The sequence below is a fragment of the Danio rerio genome, chromosome 14 (assembly GCF_052040795.2).
Source record: "Danio rerio strain M-AB ecotype USA chromosome 14, GRCz13ab, whole genome shotgun sequence".
In the NCBI taxonomy this organism is placed as follows: domain Eukaryota; kingdom Metazoa; phylum Chordata; class Actinopteri; order Cypriniformes; family Danionidae; genus Danio; species Danio rerio.
Window position 1 is genome coordinate 791,707 of NC_141034.1, and position 16,306 is coordinate 808,012.

General features: G+C 38.0%; 2 protein-coding genes and 1 long non-coding RNA gene across 8 annotated transcripts in view; 1 reads left to right on the forward strand and 2 right to left on the reverse strand.

Annotated features, from left to right (window-relative positions):
* afg2a (AAA ATPase AFG2A) overlaps positions 1–1,673 on the reverse strand; it is a 56,803-nt gene extending 55,130 nt beyond the window's left edge. For all 6 annotated transcript variants that reach the window (XR_015507047.1, XR_015507048.1, XM_087281078.1 and 3 more), the window contains exons 1-3: positions 1,464–1,673; positions 428–552; positions 180–337 (exon numbers count right to left, since the gene is read on the reverse strand). Coding sequence is in view for 4 of the 6 variants with exons in the window: in XM_087281078.1 (XP_087137204.1) it covers positions 180–337; positions 428–552; positions 1,464–1,581 (401 nt within the window). In the remaining 2 variants the exon portion in view is untranslated. The remainder of the gene's footprint in view (positions 1–179; positions 338–427; positions 553–1,463) is intronic.
* A 4,441-nt stretch (positions 1,674–6,114) lies between these two features.
* On the forward strand, positions 6,115–15,769 carry nudt6 (nudix (nucleoside diphosphate linked moiety X)-type motif 6; the record flags this gene model as incomplete). The annotated part of the gene is given in 5 exon segments (NM_001089522.2): positions 6,115–6,385; positions 8,257–8,460; positions 10,698–10,753; positions 12,920–12,974; positions 15,198–15,769. Coding segments are annotated over 5 exon segments (987 nt in total), but the record flags the coding sequence as incomplete, so codon positions are not given.
* On the reverse strand, positions 12,550–15,721 carry LOC147833811 (uncharacterized). The gene is made up of 2 exons (XR_015507172.1): positions 15,002–15,721; positions 12,550–14,341 (listed from the first exon to the last, which is right to left on the reverse strand). It is a non-coding gene; the product is annotated as an uncharacterized LOC147833811 (long non-coding RNA).
* Positions 15,770–16,306: the final 537 nt, after the last annotated feature.

Genomic DNA, 16,306 nt, shown 5'->3' on the forward strand with positions numbered 1-16,306 from the left:
CTGTCCATGTTTGGAGTCGAATTCACTTAATACTAACAGCCATTGTTGATTTGTGTGTGCACTGAATGTTCCTGCTGTATGTGTGTGATTATGGTCTGTTGTGGTACCTGAGTCTGAGCTGTATGTGTGTGATGCGTTACCTGAGTCTGAGCTGTGTGTTTGTGTGTGTGATGCGTTACCTGAGTCTGAGCTGTATGTGTGTGGCCTGCAGCAGGGCTCCAGTGATGGGCAGCAGACTGACAGCAGCTCCAGCACACACACACAGACTCTGCTGGACACTAGACTGCAGACCCACACGCCGAGAGGGAAACTGACACACCGGCCACGCCACACACACCTGCGCGCGCAGACACACACACACAGCATTATATACAGCACATACAAACAACCATACAAACCATCATACACACAAACACAACACACACACCTCCTGCCGTCCATTACTGCTGGAGATGAGCACTGGGCGCCCGATGCAGATGTTGAGGTTCTTCATGGTGTTCACACTCATCTGAGCCAGATACGAGCGCCAGCGTGCAGGAGATTTATCTTCCGCTGAACACACACACACATTATTCATCAATTAGATATAACACATCTCACTGAAGACATCAGACACACACACACACACTATTCAGAATTCAGCTCACACTGTATAACACAATTCACAGAAGACATCAGATGTGCACAAACTTTATAATAAGATTATATTATTTTAGTGCTGATTCAAGTGTTTTAAAAAACTGGAGGGTCCTGTCGTGATTTGCTAATTTATTAATTAGTAATTTACTAGTTTAATGTAATAAATTTTGTGCCGTTTTATATTGAGGTAAAGTTGGTTTAGATTTGCACTTTTTTTGAACAGTGACACACTCCCTATATTGTTTACCATGCTACTTTGAATATTCAGTCTAAATTAAGTGTAAGTATGACTTCAAAACAACCTTTATTGAGGTAAAGTTGATTTTATATTTGCACATTCGTTCATTTTAACAATCCCCTCACTGTTTACCATGCTACTTTGAATATTGGTACTGACATCGCATGTAATGACTTCAAAACAACATGAACACTATTTAACTGACTGTGAACACTGCCGTACTTTAATACATTCAGCTAATACGATTTCCCTTTTCAGAAGTTGCAAAGAATACTTTTCTGAAAGTCTATTATTAAGGAGAAAGTCTGAATATGCGAATATAAAACTAACTTTACCTCTATTATTGTTTACTGCTACTTTGAATATTGGGTCTGCATTAGCATGTAAATGTGACTTAAACAGCATCCGCACTATTTAATTGACTGTGAACACTGTTGTACTTTGATAGTCATCAGCTGCTAATGTGATTCCACTGTTTAGAAATAGCAAAGAATGCTTTTCTGAAATGTTATGATTAAGAAGAAAGTCTGAATGAGTTAAGATTAAACCAACTGCACCCCTGTCTCGTTCATTCAGTGTCCGTTACCTCTGTCTATGAAGTCTGTAACCGTCAGTCCGCCGTTTCCCTCCGCTTCATCACCGGCTTTCTCCGTTTCTCCTTCACTCATCCGCTTTTTCCCTTTGCTTTTCTTACTGGATGACATGATGCTGGATTTACCATAACAAGTGTGTTAAACTCAAATACACACATACACACTTCCCACGTGTATACACGTGTGTGTATAAACTTCCGGATGTCGAAGTTCAGCTCCTCCCGTTAGGAACCGTAAAACACATAATATACTGCACTTAAAAAGTTACCTAAACAACACTGAAAGACCAAAATTAAAATTAAATAACTTAATAGGCGTTTTTAAAACTTTATTTTATATTTATTTGTTATATAAAATATATATTTTTATGTTTTTTATTTTTAATAATTTTAATTATTTGTAAACACCTAAGTGAATAAATTAGAATTAAAATTTATTAATTCATTCGTTTTCCCTCTGTTTATTTATCAGGGGTTTGCCACAGCTGAATGAGCCGCCAACTATTCCAGCATATGTTTTACACAGTGGATGCCCTACCAGCTGCAACCCAGTACTGTGAAACACCCACACTCATTGTCACACACACTCATGCACTAACCTACGGCCAGTTTAGTTTATCAATTCCCCCCTTAGCGCGAAAAACAACAACATTTAAATAAAGTTGTAAATAACTACAATACACATATTAGTTTTAGTTATTTACTTATAATGATGTTTAAAATAAATAACTAAAAAGAACAAACAGTCAAATAAATACTTAAATAATTACATTCAAACAGATCAAGAAGTAAATAAATCAGAAAATAAATACATAAAGTAAAATAAGTAGTGGATTATTTGTCAGCAGTATTTTATACCACAGACATTCTTACTTGAGTCACAGTTTCTTCATGCTGGACCTTTATCTTACAAGAGAAACCTAAGGATGCAACAGTTTATATTATGTGCGCTGTAGTGGTAATTAATTAAACAAGTTTGTGGAAACATTAGAGAAAAGCCCCAGAAACAGAAAATAAAATGTGTCCATGAGTTACTTATTTTGGTACACTTCTCAAGAACACAACTTCCCTTTTTGACAGGACGTGTGCAGTATAGTTTCCTATATATAAATACAGCTATGAAGTGAGCACAGACAGTCTTGACATTCAAACCTTTCTGCTGGAGATAATTAGAGAAATGCTGCTCATTTATGCACTGGTGCTGATGCAAACTGCTGCAGGTAAGTCTCACATTTATTGTTTATGATGATGATGATGATGAAGATTTTCCCAGTGCTGGGTTGCAGCTGGAAAGGCATTCACACTAAAACATAAGCCGAAATAGTTGGCAGTTCATTCTGCTGTGCCAACCTCTGAAATGGAGACAAAGCCGAAGGAAAGTGAAAAAAATGATGACGATGATTTGGAGATGTGGTAGGGTTTTTTAATGCTTTATTAACAAGAACAAGCATGTACAGTATGATTATGCAGCAAAAGTTTTTCACATGCTTTTAACAACAAGGGAAGAAAGAAAAGATGATAGATAGATAGATAGATAGATAGATAGATAGATAGATAGATAGATAGATAGATAGATAGATAGATAGATAGATAGATAGATAGATAGATAGATAGATAGATAGATAGATAGATAGATAGATAGATAGATAGATAGATAGATAGCACAATATGTTTATTTATTTATCTGTTGGATAAACACATTTGGATTTATTAGCATTATTATCCATTAATATACAATGCATTTATCTGCATTATCTGCAATACAATTTCTTTTTTTTATATATATATACATTTTTAATATAAAAAGTTCTCCAAATTACACTTAAGGAAGACATCTGCCGACACTGTGGTGAAAACCTTGGAAGCATGGTTAACCCTGAGTAAATACCTTGAAACTCTGTTACATTTTACCCTGCTTTACTTTGTGCCCAGCGCTCCCTTATGGGTGTTTGCCAGTAGTGGGTTGCGGCTGGAAGAACATCCACAGTGTAAAACATATGCTTGAATAGTTGACGGTTCATTTCGCTGTGGCGACCCCAGATTAATAAAGAGACTAAGCTGAAGGAGAATGAATGAATGAATAAATCAGAATAATTTTGATACTGATGAGCTGTCAGGGTTTGTCTGGTTATGTCTTAACATATTTTGCCTCAAATGTGTTTTATAAGCATTTGTTTGTTTGTTTAGTCTGACTGTACTTCATTTCTTTGTGTGTGTGTGTGTGTGTGTGTGTGTGTGTGTGTGTGTGTGTGTGTGTGTGTGTGTGTGTGTGTGTGTGTGTGTGTGTGTTTCAGGTGTGGAGCGTTTCTGCTGGTTTGATCAGTCTTATCCCTGTTATGCTGCTCCTGGAGATAAGCTCAGTCTGCAGCTGCTGCTGAAACCTGGAATATATGAGCTGAAGCTACAGATGCGATTAAACAACCCAAAAGATGATCCAGTTTGTGGAATAAAAAATAACACAGTTATGAATAATGAATATAATCCCTATAATAAGACACCCAATGAGGAGGTCATTGATTGGACTCTGATAATTAACCCAGTGACCAGAGCAGATTCTGGGATCTACAGATTATTTGTCTTTAACTCTGATGGCATACTAATATCTATAGAAGATCTACACGTGAATGTAGTAGGTAAGTAAATGTTTTACACACACTCCAGTGTTCACTAGTGCTCATACATACATATCAGCTCTGATTTATTGGTTCTTTGATTAATTTAATGACTAAGTATGTGATTGATTGATTGATTGATTGATTGATTGATTGATTGATTGATTGATTGATTGATTGATTGATTGATTGATTGATTGATTGATTGATTGATTGATTGATTGATTGGCTGGCTGACTGATGTATTTGTGTTATTTTTCAGTGTCGTCAGTGTCTTTAATGCCTTCAGAGTCTTCAGTATCTTCAGAGTCTTCAGTGTCTGTGGTGTTTGTGGTGATCTGGAGTCTTCAGATGACGCTTCTGTTGGGTCTGTTAGCAGGATTTCACCTCTACATGAGACACACATCAGGTCAGACACACTCATGATCGTCAGTATTATGGATCTGACATGCTGAAGAGCTGATGATGATGTTGATGATGATTTTTTTTTTATTTAGGAAAGAAAGCAGAAGATGAGAATCTGAGAATGAGCAGATTAAGAGAAGAGCATGAGAACTCATGAGGCCAGCAGCAGATCTTCTGTTTACATGATTTATAGTGTTTTCGCTACTTTCTCATTGGCAATGGAATAAAATTCAGGGAATATTTTTGTGTTTTAATTCACAATATGGACAGCTGTTCACTTTGTCTTGAGCCTATATAAGTTGTGTTCAGAGCATGAAGTTATCTGTTCTGACATAAAGCATTTGTAAATTTGACTGTAAAAAGTTACCTTGTTTTGGTCTTGGTTGAGTTTGTGTGTAAAAGAAGTTCAAGCATTTTAAACTGGCCTTAAGCGGATGCATTTTGTGTCAAAGCAACAAGAAATGTGTTAATTGTATAGCCCACTAAGACGGATGTTGTGCTAACCGTGTTAAGAGTTTAGGAAACTTGTTAAATGTATTGAAAAAAGTGTCATAGCCATTGTAAAACTCTTTAAGCTTTTTTTTAAATCTAAATCTCATTTAATACTCTAAAGTTTTCATTTAATTACCAGAAAACGCAAAGATACATTTATATAACAGATAAAAAGTAAAGTCTTAACATTGCATTTTTTGCAGATGTACCTAAAACAAAGTATCACTGTACTTGATAATAATTAATCAAATCCTAGACTAGATAGCTTTAATCATAGGTTCATTTGGACTGAATAATAAAAATAATGATGTATTGTGCTGATAAATTCCTTGTTTTCAGTAGTGGATGTTTACTTGTACTAGCTGTGGTTGTTTGTTTATGTCATCATGACACGTTGTTAATGAGTCTTCTCATGTTTCCTGGTTAAACAATGTAACACTAAAAAATGCAGGGTTCAACACAATCTTTTCATGTCATACCAATGCGAATTGAGTAAATTAGCATTTTTTTAAATCTGTTTTTATCTACATATAGCCTAAAAGTAAAGTATTATACGCATTATAGTAAAATCATAATAGAGGATTAGATGCATAGTTTGTATAGACCTATGAGCTCGACCCACAGTAACCAGAAATGCAAGATGTAATTTAAATAAATACATAGATTTGATTCAACTGAAGCATGTCTTATACTAACATTACTGAAAAAGTTGACATCCTTCTTACCATCATAATTTGAACAAACAGCAAAAATATATGTAAAATAAATAATTAAATGAATAAAAAAGAAAGAAAGACAGAGAGAAAGAGTTATAAATGCTTTATGCATTCCTTAAAACGCAGTTAACACCTTATTTAGCGTCTGCTAAATGACTAAATGTAAATGTATTAACACAATTTAATCTGTTTTTATTCTTTGTTGTTTTTATTTTCTTATACTTTTTTCTTTGTGATTCTTATACGTTTATGTTTCTTTTATTCTTTTTATGTAAAGCACGTTGCATAACCATTATGAATGAAATGTGCTATAGAAATAAATCGGCCTTGCTTAAGTTGCCTTGCATTTTCCTGTGCGCGAGTACTGCAGTGTTTACGGCGCGTTGGCGCTCGTGTTGTTTTGGTTTGATGGTGACTATCTGGATCATGTCAGCCGGGTTCTGTAGGGTCTCCTCTGGGTTCTACAGGGTCTCTTCTGGGTTCTTTAGGGTCACTTCTGGCTCCTCCAGGGCCTCCTCTGTCTTCGGAAAGCTCCGACTGGTCTCCGCCGGCGCTGCTCACTTCTGCTCCGGCGGTGAGGAGCGGCTCTGTCCGCCTCTGCTGGCCGGAGATGTTGATCGGTTTGGCGGCGTGACGGTGCGAGACTTTCCGCCGGACATCAGCGAGGAGGAGTTCAGTGATCTGCTGAAGGGTACGAGAATAATACACCATCTGATGAGTGTTTTTTCCCCAAAGTGTTTTTAAATGATAAAAGCTCATCTTTTGGCTTAATTTATTCATTATTCATTCGTCATAACAATCAAAATAATGGATTTCTTTTAAAGTAGTTAATTCAGCGAGTGTTGAACCTAACTTACAGTAATTAGCTGAAAGCCAGTTCTTGCCACTGAATGAGAAAAAATGTAGATAAAATATAAAGTTGAGATTAAAAACTTTTTACCTAGACTTTTTATTTTATCTGATTGCGTGATACAAACTCGGAATTCTGTGAAATAAAGTCTGAGTTGTAAAGATATAAAGTAAAAAAAACTACAGTAAAAAGAAAAAAAAAGCTTCAGTTATTTTATTATTATTATTATTTATTGTTTTTCTTTATAAAAATTCAGAACAATTCAGAAAACAATTAAAAGAAGGCCGGCATTATTTCCATTTATGAAAATGATTATAATAATTATTTACCTATCAATAAAATAATGCAGATAAACACTTCTGTAAATAGTTATTTGCAAAGAAATGCAAAATTGTTATTTATTGTTAGAGAAACATTTCTGGTTATTATCAGTGTTACAGTTGTTTTATATATTTGGATTTTTTTTAATTCACTGATCCACAGAAAATTCTAAAGAAAAGCCTTTTGAATGTTTCTGCTGTCATATCTGACAAAGTTTATGTGGCGATGTTGATGTTGCCTCCTACACCTACAACCAGAAGCTCTAGGGGTGCCAAACTTTTTCGCATGAAGGGCCAAAAACCAAACCTGATTGAGGCCAGTGGGCTGAAGGTAAATATAGTTGACATGAGTAATTTCCAAATTTTCTAATAATATTTAAAAATGACAAACATTACTTTATATTAGGCATGGGATGATAGGATGTTGTTTTAAATGGTAAAATACGTGTTTTTGAACCTGAAGACAGCAGAAGTCAATGATTCATTTGAATTATTTAGCCTGACATGTTTACAGCTCCAAAAAGGATAAATGTTTCTCAAAATAAAATAAATTGTGTTCAAAGGGGGAAAAAGTTTGAGTTTTTTACCCAGACATTTAAAAAGAACTTAATTTAGAGCAGTAATCACAATACCGTGATAGTTTTATCCAAGTTTATCATATCGTCAGAATCTGATACCGGCCCATGCTTACATTACATAAACTAATACAGTAATATAATGAACTTATTACAGTAAAAGCAAAGCAATCTAATTCATAACAGAATTACACTTGTTTTTGCCTTGATGATTTGCTTGTCTTCTGCATAGTTCTCTATCCGGTGTGTAACTATTTACATTAGATTTATTTACAATATTTAATTAAAACATTTAATTTCAGTTTGCTTTTTGTAGCTCAGCAATAAAACAAACACAAAAGTTATGTCAAATTAGAAATGAAGATCTCTGTGTTAAAGGCATTCCCCACAACCTCTCCATCATACTCACTCTCCTCTCAGATGCGATGTTGGGCCAAATCAAAGGTTACAGTGGGCCACCTTGGCCAGCGGGCCTTACTTTGGGGCATCTTTGATCTCTATTGACCATATTTGGAATGGTCACCATAGAGCTTCTGCTTGTAGGGGCTTTTTATGGAGTAATAAATGAGCATATAAAACCATTTCTGGAGACTTTTTAAACTTACCTAAGCACCTTCTATGAAGATATCAGAGAACAGTTTAACTCATTGAATCTCTGCGGTGTTTGGCATGATTTTATGTTTTTGCTTTTATATATGAAAACAAATGTGTGGCCTGTTTTTTTATGTCTAAATATGAAACTAAAATGTGTAATAAATGTGCAAATTTCTATAAGTAAATAATAATATTTGTAAATGTGTGTGTGCGTGTGTGTCAGTGTCTCTGCATCAGTGGCGTTCAGAAGGCCGTGTTGCAGTATGGCTCCATGTCCCCATCTCTCAGTCTCGTGTGTGTTCTGCTGCTGCACGTCACGGCTTCAGTTTCCACCACGCGCGCGGAGATCAGGCTGTTCTGAGTGTGTGGCTCGCGGAGGGGCAGAACCGGCTGCCAGCATTCGCCACACACCAGGTCGGAGTCGCTGGTAAGACAACAACAGCTTTAAATAGGAAAAACCCACATGAAGAAATACTGTGGTCATCTATAGTCAGTACTATATAATGTTGAATCATACTGTAGTAGAGTGTATTATAGTACAGTTATATAGAGTCCATATAAAGGGATAGTTCACCCAAAAATTAAGATGTACAAACTCTTTACTCACCGTCGAGTGTTTCCAAACCTTTATGAGTTTATTTCTTCTGTTGGACACTGAAGAAGATAGTTTGAAGAAAACTGAAAACCTGTAAACATTGACTAACACACACTACCTGACAAAAGTCTTGTGGTTCATCCAAGTTTTAGGAACAGTAAATACTAACTTGACTTCTAGTTGATCATGTGGTGTCAGACGTGTTTTTATGAAAGGCGAAGGCCTCTAGATTTTGCTTATTTAAGCACTAGTTCAAATAGTTGACCTACTGGAACCAGCATGTACCAAAGATTCTCACAGAAATCAGTCAAGTTTGGTGAAGGAGACATCATGGTTTGGGGTCATTCAGTATGGGGGCGTGCGAGAGATCTGCAACAGCCTGAGGTATCAAGACATCTGTGCTGCCCATTACATTACAAACCACAGGAGAGGGACAATTCTCCAGCAGGATAGCGCTCCTGCTCATACTTCAGCCTCCACATCAAAGCTCCTCAAAGCAGAGAGTGCTCCAGGATTGGCCAGCCCAGTCACCAGACATCAACATTATTGAGCTGATGAAGGAGGAGGTGTTGAAGATGAACACAGAGACTCTTGATGAACTCTGGGATCCTGCTGAAGGCTTTCTTCTTCATTCCAGATGACTTTATTAATCAGTGATGTGAGTCATGTCAGAGATGTATGGATGCAGTCCTCCAAGCTCATGATGGAGTCAGACACAATCTTCCTTCTGTCTCCACTGCAGCAGGACTTTATATTCTATACTGGACATTATTTCTGTTCAGTGATGACACTTTAGTCTGAGCAGAGTCTGGGTTGGCGCGTGGGTTGCGGCTGGAATGGCATCAGCTGTGTAAAAATGTGTTGGATAAGTTGGATGTCATTCCGCTGTGGCAACAAGAAACAGCAAGAAACCATATAAAAGAACAAAACAACTAGAAGCAGGAATCAGTGCAACATGAGCACAATAAAGGGAAAAACAAACATTTTTAAAACTGACGTACAAAGAGCTCCAGTTATTTGATTGTTTTATTGTTAAATAATTAAAGAAGGCCTAATTTTTTTCTATTTAACAAGAATGAATATGATATTTATAACCACATTAGTAAAATAAAGTTGACAACATTAGAGGAAAGACAGTAGAGGAGCAGATAAACACTTCTGTGAAACAGCAGGTGGCGCCGTTCAGCTGGATCTCTTACAAACACACACACACACACACACACACACACACACACACACACACACACACACACACACACACACACACACACACACACACAGACATGTTTTAACATGCCCAGAAAGATGCCCAGACAGTGTCCTGAGATCACCTTCAGGATGTGTGTGTGTGTGTGTGTGTGTGTGTGTGTGTGTGTGTGTGTGTGTGTGTATGTTTGATTAAAGCTGCTGAATTTCCATGTTTGAATAGTTTAACAATGAAGAATAATTATCCAGATTACCCATTAATAATTACCCAACCTTTCTGTGTGATTTCCAGTTCAGCAGCCCTCTCGGCTTCTATTACAACCACAGATTTACTCATTGTTAGAAGCTGAGAGGATTACTTCTGTTAATAACCGCAGAAATCATCATGCAGATCAGTTGTGTAATGATGCAATTTAATTACTTATATACATTGATGGGTTGATTAATTATATATATTAGTCAGCAGCCCTTCATCTATTATCTGAACTAAAGTCATTAAGAAATATATTTTCCTCAAAAAGTTTTTGTTTATTTTATTTTGAGTGTGTGTGTGCATGCGCGCTCGCGTGTGTGTGTGTGTGTGTGTTATGGCTGAATAACCACAGGGAAAAGAGGAAGTTGTTGAGTTCCGGAGTAGGTCATAAAAAAACCACACATCCACAAGCAGACAGACAGACAGACACACACACACACACACACACACACACACACACACACACACACACACACACACACACAAATGTACACACTTAATCTCTCTCTCTCTCTCTCGCTCTCTCTCTCTCGCTCACACACACACACATGGTCCCTGTCTGTTGTTTTCCTCATTAATGGTTTCTTCGTGTGTGTGTGTGTGTGTTAAGGTGCTGTTCTGGATGAATCCAATGGCAAAGTGCTCGTGGTTCAGGACAGAAATAAGGTACAGAATCAGTCTGAGTCTGATATAAGCGTCTGTGCTTCTTATAAAGCAGGAATGATTTCAGTGTCAGCTCAACAGTTTCTCCTCTATAATTTGGGGCTCAAGCAAACAAATGTGTGGTCAGAAGCAGACTGAAGAGTGCTGTACCTGAGAGCTGTGTACATTACACACACACGCACACACACACACACACAGTGGCGTTTAATAATTCACTAGCTTCTCTTCTAAACACATACACTACAGGTCATTGATATATTCAGATATATTAATGTTTGTGACCCTGGAGGACAAAATGAATCTTATGCCTAAATTTGGAGACCCCTTATGTCACTTTACACATGTCCTGGTCATATATAGTGTAGTTCTGCTAATCATGCTCTTACAATACACTGTACAGTCAAAATTACTTGTTTTTTTTTCAAAATCATAAAAATATCACCATCAGATTACATTGTTACCATAGCAACCTTAAAATAACCACAAAAGTTCAATTACTATAGTTGTCGTGTTGCCATGGCAACTGTAGAATCACTACAACAGATCAATTACTATAATTGTTGTGTTGCCATGGCAACCGTAGGGTCACCGCAACAGACCAATAACCATAATTGTTATGTTGCCATGGCAACTGTAGAATCACCACAACAGATCAATTACTATAATTGTGTTGCCATGGCAACCGTAGGGTCACCGCAACAGACCAATAACCATAATTGTTTTGTTGCCATGGCAACCGTAGAATCACCATAACAGACCAATTACTATAATTGTTGTGTTGCCATGGCAACCATAGAATCACCACAACAGACCAATTGCTATAGTTGTCGTGTTGTTATAACAACTGTAGAATCACCACAACAGATTAATTGAAGTACTTTACTGTGGTTCAAAGACACAACAGTTTTTACTATAAGTGACTACAGTATTGTGTTGTTACCTGGTTAGATTCAGCCTAAAGAGTGTTTTCCAGTGAAATAAACAGCTGGTTTTGTTCTGGTCAGCACACACACACACACACACACACACACACACACACACATGGCTCTTGATTGTTTTCGTCTTTTATCTTACGTCACAGTCCACTTTGGCCCTTATTCACTGGTAATGTAGTCTTCGTAATCTGATGGAGAGCTCTGAATAATGTCCTGGGCTTCAGAGGTCAGATGTGGACTCATTTCAGAGTCATTTCTCCAGGCTGAGGAGATCAAATCAGGGCGCATCAATGTGGTAATAAAAGAGGAGGAGGTTTCTGTAGTGTGGAAACAATTAAACCCCTCCAGAAATACACCCTTTTCAGATATCCAGAGAAACATGAATCACAAAATACAGAAAACACAGAATATATAACAGTGTATTTAGAATCAAACTAAATATTTAGGAAAAAAGAAAAACTGCTGTGGTTAATATTATTAGCCCCCTAACCTAGTGAAGCCTTTAAATGTCCCTTTAAGCTGAATACTAGTATCTTGAGCAATATCTAGCCAGATATTATGCACTGTCATCATAGCAAAGATAAAATAAATCAGTTATTAGAGATGTTATAATAAAATATGTGTTGTAAAAAAATCTTAATGTTTAGGAAATATTTGAAAGTTAATTAAAAATAATTAAATATGTATGTTACATCTAAAATGGCAAAAAAAAAACTTTAATTTGTATAATTTCATAGATATTAACTCATCTTAATGCTTAAATGACTGTAATGCTGTTCAGCAAACTGATTTTGTATTTGCAGTATAGCTAAATGTGTGACGTAATCTACACACCATGAGTAAAATCACAAATACACACAGAACTGCCCACAAAAATATGAGTTGATCTTTATTGATAATACAAACGGTACATTCCTTTGCACACAAATGTTCTGCTCTATTACATTTCTTTAGACAGAAAACTACTCAAGTAAGAATCAAAGTGTGAGATAAAACTAGCAGCATTTTCTAGATTACCTTAACGATGGAAATGCCGTGCAGCAGTCCACAATCTACAACAATAATAACACTAAAGGAAAACTATTCATACTGTACTGCTATTACACATAAATAATATTCAGATCATCTGTGAAAGTGAAGCAGAAACAGAAAACAGAACTATACAATGATGCATTTCTGTAAAAATAGAATCATTTCTGGAATAATAACATGCAACTTTATTTGTCCCTTTCAGACTAAGAATGCTTGGAAGTTTCCCGGGGGTCTTTCAGATCTCGGAGAAAACATTGGTAAGATAATGCAATAAAATGCAGATAAAACATGACCTGCTGCAAAAAGATCATCATCTGAGACACTCGAGAGTTACACAAATACTTCCGCGTGTGCATGTGTGTGTGTGTGTAGACTGTACACTGGATTATTATTATTATCAGCAACATCTTTACATTATAATACTGCTCTCTCTGAAAAATAAATGATCTGTATAAAGGCTTGACTATAAAAGATAACATATAATAAAAGACGTTTTGCCTGCGGTGTGTTCATCTAAAACTGAACTGATATAAAAGACAGTAAACAGATGTGTTACAGTTCAGAGTGTGTGACGTTTCCAGCAGCTCGGATGATCAAATATCTTGTGCATCTGTGTTGTAAAATAGTGTTCTTATATTGCAAGTTTATTAAAGTGTTTCACAAAATGACAAACAGACTTCATTCAACAGCTCATCATCAGATTATTCCTTACAATGGAATGGTTAGGGGTTGTACGAAAGTGAAGAGCGGGGGTATTTGGGTTGCGGACGAAAGTGAAGCGCCAATGGGGGGTTGGGGGCTGATAATGTCTCTGGGGGCCCCTAAATGTGCGGGCCCTTAGAATCGTCCTAACTTTCCCCTGCCTAGCGGCGCCCCTGCCGAGATGTCATGTAGACACAGTAAATTAGCCATGGTAAATGTGCATCCCAACTCTACTGTTGGTAGGGAGATCCACAGGGTCATTATACTGTACATGCCCGGCTGCTATTGCCAAACCTTCGGTCACTCATGCCAGTGCCAAAAATCTTGGATTCCCCAACCGGGAGAGTTACGCTGTGGAGAAGCCCCAAAAAAGCGTGTCACCCTGACTGCTGATGCCCAGAGTGAGGCATGAGGGTGGATCAGTGATGGTTTGGGTTCAATATCATGGCATTCCCTAGGACCAATACTTGTGCTAGATGGGCGCTGGGTCACTGCCAAGGGCAACTGACCCATTTTGGAGGACCATGGGTCAAACATTGTAATACACACAGCTAAACTGCTAACAGAGTAGTTTAATGAACATGAAAGTGAAGTTGAACATCTCCCATGGCCTGCACAGCACCCAGATCTGAATATTATTGAGCACTTTGAGGTGTTTTGAAGAAGTGAGTCAGGAAAGGTTTTCCTCCAGCAGTATTTCGCAGAGACCTGGACACTATTTTGAAGAAGAACAGCGCAAAATCCCTCTGACCGATGTGCAGGACTGCTATCTGTCATTCCCAAGAGCAGCTAACGTTGTATTGGCTACAAGAGGAGAACTTACACCAGGGTGTCTAAACTCGGCCCTGGTGGCCCAGTGTCCTTCTGAGTTTAGCTCCAACTTACTTCTAGTACAGGGGTGCCCAAACTCAGTCCTGGAGGGCTGATGTCCTGCATATTTTAGTTCCAACCCCAAATAAACACACCCAAACCAGCTAATCAAGCTCATTCATTCATTTTCTTTTCAGCTTATTCCTTTTATTAATCTGGGGTCACCACAGCGGAATGAACCGCCAACTGATCCAGCAAGTGTTTCGCGCAGCGGATGCCCTTCCAGCTGCAACCCATCTCTGGGAAACACACCATACACACCCATTCACACGCATACACTACGGACAATTTAGCCCACCCAATTCACCTGCACCGCATGTGTTTGGACTGTGGGGGAAACCGGAGCACCCAGAGAAAACACTCACAAACGGAGGGAGAACATGCAAACTCCACACAGAAACGCCAACTGACCCAGCCAAGACTCAAACCAGCGACCTTTTTGCTGTGAGGTGACAGCACTACCTACTGCACCACCGTGTCGCCCCAATCAAGCTTTTTCCAGGTATACTAAAACTTCTAGGCAGGTGTGTTGAAGCAGGTTGCAGCTAAACTAAGCAGGACACCGGCCCTCCAGGACTGAGCGTAGACACCCCTGGTCTAGTATATGTAGTAAGAGCTTGATTTTCTAGTTCAGGTGTGTTTGATTAGGGTTGGAGCTAATCTCTCCAGGACACCGGCCCTCCAGGACTGAGTTTGGACACCCGTCCTACACCAAACTAATGAATCTAAATCCAGGCCTTTCAGTTTCATTGTCCAACCCCTGTACACTATGACTAAAAACTTTTATATTGGATGCGATTAATCTTTGCCCAGGACATTATTATATTTTAGTGTGTGTGTCATATACAGCAGACCCACACCCACCCTCTACTCCATCCCCCTTCATATATATTTGTCTGTTTCTGCAGCTGATACAGCAGTGCGGGAGGTGTTTGAGGAGACGGGCGTGCGCTCAGAGTTCCGGTCTCTCCTCAGCCTCCGCCAGCAGCACACTCACCCAGGAGCCTTCGGGATGTCTGACCTGTACCTGATCTGCAGGCTGCAGCCGCTCTCACACAGCATACACATCTGCACGCACGAATGTCTGCGCTGTGATTGGCTGGATCTGAGAGAGCTGGCGGAGACCAGCGAAACCACACCCATCACAAGCCGCATCGCCAAACTGCTGCTGTACGGCCTGGAGAACGGCTTCCAGCACATAGACCTGCACATGGAGGAGCTGCCGGCCGTCTATTCTGGATTATTCTATCAGCTCTATCACAGACCCATGCCTGACGGTGGGAAACAGTACTCTAAAGGGGCCATTTGAAAGGTCCCATGAAGTTAAAATATGTTTTTTAGAAGTCATTATCAGTATGTTAGTTTTAAAGATATCTATAAGCTCAGAAACTGACAAAATTAGCATTTATAAGATATAAACCTGATATAAACATCCATAGTTTGCAGTTTTTCTCTTTCGATATTAAATGGATCGAGTTTTTTTTGTCGTTGCCTCATACTTATCAAGTTTTCTGACCAATCAGATGCTGTCTAGTGTCTGGCATGCACCGCCCCCTTCTTCTCATTGGCTTTTCATTTGAGCTCAAACACTCTTAACACTCACCAAATATTTATATAGTTTTTTAAAGGGGAGGGACTACTCTATGCCCCGCCCTCTTTTCATGTTTCAATTAAGATTACATCAAACATCCAATAAAAAAGCAGATTTCACAGCTTCACAGGACCTTTAAAATAGGGCAGCACGATATATATTGGAAAATGATTGCGATTAGTAATATATGTATAATTTTATAACAGAATTTTATATATAATATTATTTTATTTTATAATTTTAAAGTATCATTTTATGTGCCGAGCATTTGAGTAAAGTCTAGAAGGGATACAGCTATGGATACTCTCCAATATAGCATCATATTTGTGATATTGTACAACAATAATGAATATTTTTACATTACTGTGAGGGTTGGGATAGCCGTCTATTCTGGATTATTCTATTATTCATATATATTCATATGCA